This window comes from Microtus oregoni, unplaced genomic scaffold (assembly GCF_018167655.1).
Source record: "Microtus oregoni isolate MIOR12 unplaced genomic scaffold, Mior012 000015F_ref0000493, whole genome shotgun sequence".
NCBI classification, from domain to species: domain Eukaryota; kingdom Metazoa; phylum Chordata; class Mammalia; order Rodentia; family Cricetidae; genus Microtus; species Microtus oregoni.
The window spans coordinates 48,553,087-48,562,198 of NW_024543074.1; the positions used below are offsets into that span (position 1 = coordinate 48,553,087).

Genomic DNA, 9,112 nt, shown 5'->3' on the forward strand with positions numbered 1-9,112 from the left:
TCCTCCGAATCCCTCACTGAAAGCCTTAGAGACCCCCTCATAGGGAAGCCCATGCAGGAAGCCATGTTGTCCTGAGCAGCCAGCTTTCCCCTCATTTTTTTTCTGCTTCCTGTTCATCTATTTCTTTAGTTTCATGGTCCAGTTTATGGCCAGCAAATCCCTTTAAACCACCAACCATTTCCCCCTTCTTTCCTTTTCTGACAGGGTTTCATATAGCCAAGACTCGTCTTAAACTCTCTGTCCTCTTGCCTCAGCCTTCCTCCATCTCCAGCCAAAACACATTTTCAAAAGCACCTTCCCAGAGGGTCAAGCGGAGCTCGACCAAACACAAGAACTGCTAAGACCTAGTGAGGATTCTTCCTTTACTGTGGCTGTCCCTGGGCTGGGTGTGTTTCCGAGTCCTGCCCAGGTGGGTCCAGAGAGAGGATGCTGAGGAAATATGAAGGATGCTAAGGATGCATGTAGAAAGGATTATGAGACAAAGAAGTCTGAAGCCAAGGGAGGGGACAGAATCTACTTGATGAATGTGCCCAGGAGATATTCTGGGACTCCAGAAGGTGAAAAGTGTTGGTTTTCTTTGCAGGGCAGGTTGGAGGGGTTTTGGGGGAGCTGCTGCACAAGTCCTGGGATGCAGCCAAGGAAAGTTGGCATGATGGTGTGAGTTACCAATGGGCACACCTTCGACACTCCTCCTCACCCTCATCCTAACACCTCTCTGTCCTTTCTCTCTTGTCACTCTGAGCCCTGGCCTGACTCCTCGGTGCCCTGCAGCCTCCTTGGCCTCTAGCCTATTTCTAAGCACAGAGGGACAATGTTGCTTCAGGGCCCTGTCCCTGGTTCCCATAGACCCTCTGGAGCTATGGATGTCCTCAGGCTGGCCTTATTTCCTGAAAGGCTGCATGTCTCCACATTCTGGCTGAGCCCATTGAGTTGGCCTGGCTTCGGGCAATGTCTTCTGACCTCCTTGTCTCCACCTGGAGAATTACTGCAGCTGGAGGCCTGTGCAACCTCTCTGTCTGGTAGTGAGCCTTAGAGTAACGCCTGCAGTCCAGCCCTGACCCGAATCTCCAGGAGGGTTTGCGTCAGGTGAAGGTGCCAAGAGGCAAAATGTTAGCAGTTCACATCCAGGTCCTTAAGTCCAGTATGATGGTCATGGAATGATACCGGGGTCTCTGCCCCCGAGCTGACTCAGAAAACAGGCTTGTCGTGTCAAGAGTGACATGCACTCTCTTACGTGGCTACGCCCAGGAGGACAGAGACGGCCAGGCTGTTGCCTACAGACAAGCTGTGGTGGGATATAATGGGGCATAGCTGGCTGGGCGGAGCTCAAGTTTTAGGGCATTATTCTCAGGGCTGCCCCCATGCTCTCCCTGGCACGGCAGACAGCTGGCAGGGAGATGGCAGGAGTGTTCTATTGTGGAGTCCTCCTGAGCTGGCTGACACCTCTTGCCTTCTGAGCTCAAGGCTCAAGTGGCCATCAGGATCTCGTTTCCCACCTATAGGGCCGGAGTTTCCAGGGCTAGAGGGTGCTGCCCTGGGTATGCTTGGAGCTGGCTGGTTCGTCACCACAACGGCCTGGACCAGATTTCAGTTCCTCTCTCTAAGCTCCCATATTGTCCCTTTGTGAGATGTGAATTCCTCCTAAGATTACCGTGAGTGATAGACAAATTACAAATACCGCAATACATACCCAGAAACCACTACAAGTTTAGAATAAATAGTGACTGACCCATTGCTACCATCTGCCTGCTGAGTGCTTGGCTTACGGCTTCTGTGTCTGCCAATCATTCTGTGTTGGGTCGGAACAGGCAGGGAGGAGGCTTGGAGCAGCCTTGTTTGATGGGGGCCAGGGAGGGTGCTTTTGAGAGCTCATCTGCAGTTTGTTAACCTAATAGGAAGTTACTGACCTACATGGTAACTAAAAACCAGATAGATAGGAGAGAGAGAGAGAGAGAGAGAGAGAGAGAGAGAGGCGATGAGGCCATATAAAAAGGCCCAGGCTCCCGCCCTGGATACAGACTTGTTTACTTACTTATAGCCCTGCTTACAATGGCATACCTTGGGTACATCAACCCTGTTTCGTGCTCCCAGACAAGCTCTCCTCCCAACAGCTCTCCTGCATTTCTGTCCTGATGGGACCCTCGGCCTTCAGACCCAGGCCATGTCTAACATCAGCAGAACACACAGGAACCTGGGAACACATGAGCGCCCACTCATCTGATGAATAAGAACCGAAAGCACGCACTTCCTGGGGTTGGCAAGGATGTAGAGAAGCCGCGGCTCACGCAGCAGCAATAAAAAACGTTCACACGCGCTGACCCCCAAATTCTGCTTATACCAATACATCCTGTTACAACAATAAAAGCAAGTGCGTATTTAGCACTTTTTGTGCACCAGCGCGGCAACACACTGCTCCCACTCCCTATTCCCAATTATACGCTCCCAGTGCCAGTTAGGTACGGTAATACCATGGTACAGAGGGGAAACTGAGGCACTTGCCTGAAATTTCACAGCTAGTAACAGATCGCCTTTGGGGACAGGCTTATGCCACCTTTCACGGATGTCAGTATTACCTGCACTTCTGCAATTTATGAAAGAACACCAGCTTTCTCCCGCTATTACTGCGCATCCTCTGCTTAGGCTGGCAGTCTGATGGTGGTCTTTCCAGCAGTTGTCGGGAACCACCCATCTCCCACAGCTAACGAGTCTCCGTACCACGCCTGTTCTCAGAGCTGAAACAGGCTCTGTAGACTGAGTAAGAGCTTGCTCGCCCAGGAAGAGGACATCAAAGATAACGTGACAGGAACACCAGGTCCCGATCCTTCCTCTCCTTATCATGCCGGCATTGAATTTTGCACTCAGAGTTCAGATGCCTCACAGGGCTGACATCCTCCATCCATCCTCCTGTCTGGACTAGCACAGGGTATCAGTCCTGGACCAGCATATTCTCATCTGCCCAGTGGCCAGAGGATCTTTCTAGAATACAACTCTCTTTCCTGATGAAATTGTCTTGTGCCTGCCTCCTGCTTGGGCGCAGTATGGATGCTCTTGACTTCCTGGTCATCCACACTGTCCCTCCCCAGCCCTGGAGATGCTGTCTTCCCTTTGTCATCTTTGTGTGACAATCTCTTCCTCTACTCCTGTGTATTAGCCCAATGTCCCCCGACCCCGCCAGGCTCCCTTCAGAAGACCCCCACACTTGTTTGAGGCTTCGTGGAAAAGTTGGTTTCTCACACCTGACAAGTCCGTAGTTCAAGACTGGGGTTTTCACTGATCTTTACTGTGGCAGCCTCACCGTGTTCCTATGTGACTAACCCGTGGCTGGCTTGGGGGGCACTATGTATTCTGTGTGCACATGCAGCGGGAGGGAGGTGGAACCTGGTAAAGGGAAGGTGCCATGTGCTGAGGTGTGCACCTCAGGCCAAAGCTAGACCTATGGGAAATAAAATGCCCAGCACTGTTTGGGGGCAGGGTGCGGACATCAACGTGACAATGTCTGAGGGGTCAGACCCTTAGGAGTCTACCTGCGCTCTCTCCAATGCTGTCCTACATGCCCTCTCTTGGGTCTCAGTGTCGTCTGGGGCCAGACACATGTCACTTTCTTGTAACCAATTCACCCCTGGCATCTAGTGGCATTTAGTGAGCCATTTCACCCTCCTGCCTTTAATTTCCAGATTTCCAAAATGGGAGCAATGATGCCTACATCACAAGGGTAAATTCTCCATACACTCTTATGTGAAATGATTTCATGAATCATTTTATACTGAGGTGATATGTATAGCTTACTCCTAGACCCTGTGTGTGTGTGTTTGGGAATACTCATGTATACTTGGCATGTGGCTTAAAATACAGATGAACCACCACTTGGGAGAAGCTATGAAAGTTTTGAAGCTGGTACTCCAGCCTCTTTCTAAGCCTGAGCTGGAAGCCTGGAATCTCTACTCGTGGGCACACAGAGAATGAGAGTGAGCCCATTCCCCCTGGTGGACCCCTGCAGTGGAACTAACTTCTTCCCGGAGCTTTCAGCAGCCCTCCAGGAGCCTGAGTGGAGCAGGAAAGGGTCAGTCAGTATTGAGTTAGGGATGCAATGGGTGTAGTCTGGGTGCCTGAGGGCTTAGGTGGGTGCAAGCTGGGTGCCTGTGAGACTAAGTGGGCACAAGCTGGAACCTGTGGGACTAGGTGGGTGAAGGCTGGGTGCCTGTTAGGTCAGGGTGCCCTTGGAATCCAGAAGGAAAGATCTGCTCCACTAGCAGGAGCTGGTGCTTACATTTGGGGGCTTCTGGGATATTCAGATCTGTGTTTCAGAGATGTCCCTTGGGGAAGCACCATGGTAAACATCTGGAAGGTGCTGGAACTCAAGAATCAGGGGTGAGGTTGGGAGTACAGGCTGCCTCTATATTCTGTGGGGTGCAGAAGAAGACTGAGGGGACTCTAGCACCTGCTGAGCTCTGGGCACTGGGTGGCTATGGTGTCGCCAGCTGTGCCAGTCAGTTGCCCTAGTTGCCCTGGACACCCTGGGGCCAGGTCTCTGCTTAGTGGCTGGCAAGACAAGTCACTTTATCACACAATCCAGCTGGCTCAGAAGTGGCCCCTCAGCGCTGCTAAATCGGGGCCACCAGCTCCTGCCTCAGGAAGAGGGAAATGCAGGCAGGATGTCCTCTCTTGTGGCCGACAAGTCCTTTCCCATGAACCCCTGCTGACCTTGCCGGCCACGTGGCAGGGGGCTCCCCCACTTGCCACCAAGACCTGCGCCTGCCTAGGCCTGGCCATCAGGGACAGGGTGGCAGCTGAGCTGAGGAGCAAGGGCAGAGGGTGTGACTGCTACTGGCACCTCCCTGCAGGGCAGGGCAGGAGCCCTGAGCCTCTGAGCTGCCTCCAGCATAGTGCCTGCACCTTCCTGCTCCCAGACGCGTCCCCGCAGTGTGACCGGAAAACTGAGATCCCAGAGGAAGCCAGTGTCTGAAAAGGACCAAAACTCAGCAATCCCTGGCTCTGGTGGGGACATGCCGGCTGCTTCTCTATCAGAGATGTCCCGATGGAGTGCAGGGTTGTCTTTGGGACACATCTCTCCAGAAGCTTCCCAGAAGCTGTGGGAGTGCAAGCCAGGCGTGGTGGGGAGACACCTGACCGGTAGAGGAAAACACCGAGCTGCTAGACACAGAGGACTTTCTTTCTTTCCTCCCCTACGTTGCACTCCGGTTCTCCCAACTTTCCTTCCTTGTCTGACCTGGCATCTTCCAGAAAGTCATCTGGATGCCTTCATCTGGAGACCATGTTTCTCCAGGCCTCTTCCTCCTCAGACGGATGACCTTACTATCCACCTGTTTGCTCAAGCCAGCGTCCTGGAGCATCACCTCTCCTCTTCCCACTTACTAATGTCCCGTTTACTGGTAGGCTCTGGCTCACCTGGACAGTCACCTGTGGCTGCTGGCTCCTGCCATCTCTTCTGCCACTCACTCCCTGTCTAGCCATACCAAGCTCTGGCTAGCCTCAGCTTACGTTCGCTTGTCTTCAACTGGGCATTCCTATCTCCGGGCCTCATTTGAGAGGCTCCTCACTCTGCTCAGAATTCCCTTTCTGGGTATTCTGCAGATCCCTCCTAGAAGCCCCTAGATAAGTCGTGCTCAACATGGGGGTCACGACCCCTTAAGGGTCCAATGACTCTTTCACAGGGTGGCCGAAGACCATCTGCATATCAGATATTCACATTACGATTCAAAACAGTAGCAACATTACCATTATGAAGTAGCAACGAAGATAATTTTATGGTTGGGGTCACCACAACATGAGGAACTGTATGAAAAGGCCACAGCATTAGGAAGGTTGAGCACCACTGCCCTAGATGGACGTGACCTTGCCTTCTTATGCAGCCCACAGACGACAAATGGGTCTCTCTGAGCACTTTCAGCCCCACGCTGCGGATACCCAGTGCCACATAAGAGTTCCTACCAGTCTCCTGGTTCCTAACTAGCTTCAGTCTAGGCTTAGTCCTGAGATGATGTTTCTTGAAGCTGCCACTTGCTCTTTCTACAGGGACGCTGCTGGGATCAGACTTAAGGGACTGGATCAGGACACTGAGCATCCAAGTCCAGCCCAAGTCCAAGAAGCCCCTCTGTGTCTACCTGTCTGCCCACAAAGCATGAAGAAACATTAGTGCCGGGTGGGGAAAGGAGGGCTCAGGCTACAGCTTGAGGACTTTAAGGCACAGCCAAGACGAAAGCACAAGTCTCCTGCCTTCGAGGACTTTATTTTAGGGTTCTCAGGCTTCACACAGGTCTCCCATTCTAGCTTGTCTGTTCTTAGGGGATTTTCTTTCTATTCTGACCTGTATACCCCGCTCTCTGCACTTGGGGGTTCATGTTCCTGCAGTAGCATCCTCCACCAGGCTGGGAGCTCCTGGGTCCTCTCCGACCAAGCAGAGGGTGGAACTAGGCACAGGGCTGAGGGAAGCTTGATCTCTGTTTCCACTGGAAGCCCCCTCCCTACACTCCCATCCATTCTAGGACATCCTATTGAACCATCTCCTTCCCTTCACAGCCCACGTGGCCAGTCCCACCTCCTCAGTTCCTACTGGCCTCAACTGGTCCTCACATACTTACAAAGTACCTGTCTGTCAAGATACCCCTCTCCTTTCAGGCCTCTTACCCCAGGATTCCAGCAGCGGGGAGGGAAGAATTTGCACAGCTTACATTCTTGTCGACCAAACCTCCTAGAGCCTCAGATACCGTACTTGGCTAAATGTGGGAGGTCTCCCGGGCACAGGGAAGTCTCATTCCTCACCCATGTTGCCCAGCCAGAGCCCCATTTACCTCTCCCACACACTCAGTCACTTCACAAACACATCCTGAACAGAGGTGAAAAGCCTGGTTCAGGGTTGTATGCCGGGCAGCAAGAAACAGCCAAAGGGCCAGCCATCCTGCATCGTCTATGCACAGGCTCACCCACATCTCCTTCGGCTTGCCTCTCCGATGGGACAGAGTGGGAGCTGAGAGCAAGGCTCCGAGAGCAAAACTGGCTTTGGTTAGTTCCCATCCTGCCCCATGCCTGAGAACCTTGGGAGGTTACACGTTTCCCCCACATATAAGAGATCTCACACTCTGTGGGGGTAAGGACGAAACATGCAAAGTCAATTTCTATAGTATACAAACATACAGGTTTCTCTCTCCAAGGCCACGCAGCACTCCTCTATCAAGTATCAGGAGCTCTGTGATGATCCAGCCACCCTGGATTTCCAGGGACAGAGGATCCTGGGCGGATGCCCCCTCATCTCATGCCTTATCCTCAGCGCTTCCTTCCTGGCCCCTCCTCGCAACCACTCTGCCACTCTTCAGCACCACAGAGCCAAGCTCTCAGCGCAAACTTGAACCTGTCCAAGTCTCCCACTTTGCAGCCTCTGCTGCTTCACGGTTCAAGTCTCCTTTCCTTTCTGACTCGGAGATCCCCTCAAATCCCAGGAGCCCAGGCCTTTCACGGCGACTTGGATCGGTCCGGAGTTGCGGACTCGAGAATTCGCCTTGCACCTCGGATCACCTGGGATAGCGCTAGTGTCGGGTGCTGGGAGTTGGGTGCGGGGGTAGGGTGTCCCGAGTCCTCAATCTCAGCCTGGAGAAGGTAGACGCCCATCGGGAGCGCCCTCTGGGGGACCTCGGGGGACCGACCTCCAGAGCAGACGCAAGGCGTCGGGAAGTGCGCACCCAAGTGCGGGGTCGGGCGGGGATCGATGGGGAAATGATTCACGCTAGAGGATCGGGACCCAGAGGCGGTGCACCCGGGCCTCCCTGGGGAGCGAGTAAGGACCCGAAGGAGCCAGGCTAAGAATGCAGTTCACTCCGAACCGTAGATCTAAGACTGGGATTTGGTTACAGCCCCGCCACCCTGTCGGTGACCCGGCTGCAGTCCCGGCCCGTTCTTTCCTGCTCCCCGCGGTCCCGGATCCCTGCCCCAGGATTCCTCCTGGCTCTTCGGGCTCCAGCGACCGTCCACACACCCAGGCTCCCAAGCTGTCCGTCCCTCCTCCCGCCCCGTCGGTGCGGTCTCACCACTGGCCCCTGGAGCGCGGCGGCCCCCGGGCGATTAAACGAGGCCGGGGCTTGGGTTGAGGCCGGGGAGCTCACCGTGGAGGAGTCCGAGGCAGAGCCACAGGCGCAGGCTCAGTGCGGCGCCCGGCTGCATCTCCGGCCCCTGGGCGCGGGTGGGACCTGCGCGGCCGCAGCTCTGGGCTGGGAGTGAGAGCGCGCGCCGAGGCGCCGACCGGGCGCGGACCGGGCAGCGATCCGGGGGCGGGGCTGAGGCGGCCCGGGGCGGGGCTGGGGGGGGGGGAGGAGGGTCATGGTAGCCTCAGCCCGCCCCTCGCCCCTTTCTGTCCCTTCCAGTTCATCCCAGCAGAATCCAGGGCCCCGGTAAAGAGAGAGCCCGCTTTTGCGCAGCCTGAGCCAAGATAGTTCCAAAGTAGCCGCCACCAAGCTCCCCTTCTAGGGCCCCTGCGGGCGGGCGAAGCGCGCAGGTGACTGCACTGTTCTCTGTGAGCGTTGTGGCGCCGGGCAGCGGACAAAACCGGGCAGTGGTGTTTTCCTGCATTTTCTTTCTATCAGTGGGCAAAGTGGCAACGAATATAAGGTGAAAACAGCTGTATGTTAAGTTTTAGCGAGAACCCCTGCAGAAGTCTCTCACTCTTTCTATAGCGTGAATGGAGCCCTGCACCTTAGGGTAACTGCCTCCCCACGCCCTCCGACCCTGGAGGACTGACTTTCGCTTTAGCTTCCCCACCAAATGCTTTTGCTCTGAGCTCATTCATAAGTCTTTTTTATCAGGTGACACCTCACTTTCTGTTTTGGCAAACGCTCTCGCACAGACTTCCTTTCTCTTTGTGGCTCTTTTGCTAGAATTTTCCTATTTCAAAATAAATCCGAATGACAATGACGATCCCAACTTCTCCTGTTTTTATTTAATCTGTTCGCATTGTTCCCACGCTCCCCACCTCCCAGTCCCCGCCATCCTTGCCAAAAATCAAGGCCAGACTGATGATGATGACCGTTATAAAATCTCCCACTCTCAAGCACGAGCAATTGTTTTCTGCTGAATAGGAATGAAATTACTACGCATATAAGTCTTC

General features: G+C 54.2%; 1 protein-coding gene across 4 annotated transcripts in view; it reads right to left on the reverse strand.

Moving 5' to 3' along the window:
• Flt4 (fms related receptor tyrosine kinase 4) overlaps positions 1-8,202 on the reverse strand; it is a 41,728-nt gene extending 33,526 nt beyond the window's left edge. For 3 of the 4 annotated variants that reach the window (XM_041664538.1, XM_041664537.1, XM_041664541.1), the window contains exon 1: positions 8,115-8,202. In XM_041664538.1, the coding sequence (XP_041520472.1) occupies positions 8,115-8,172 (58 nt within the window). In that variant the 5' untranslated portion in view covers positions 8,173-8,202. Of the gene's footprint in view, positions 1-7,152; positions 7,219-8,114 lie in introns of those variants that run through there. The other variant, XM_041664540.1, reaches the window with a different exon arrangement.
• Between the last annotated feature and the right edge of the window lie 910 nt (positions 8,203-9,112).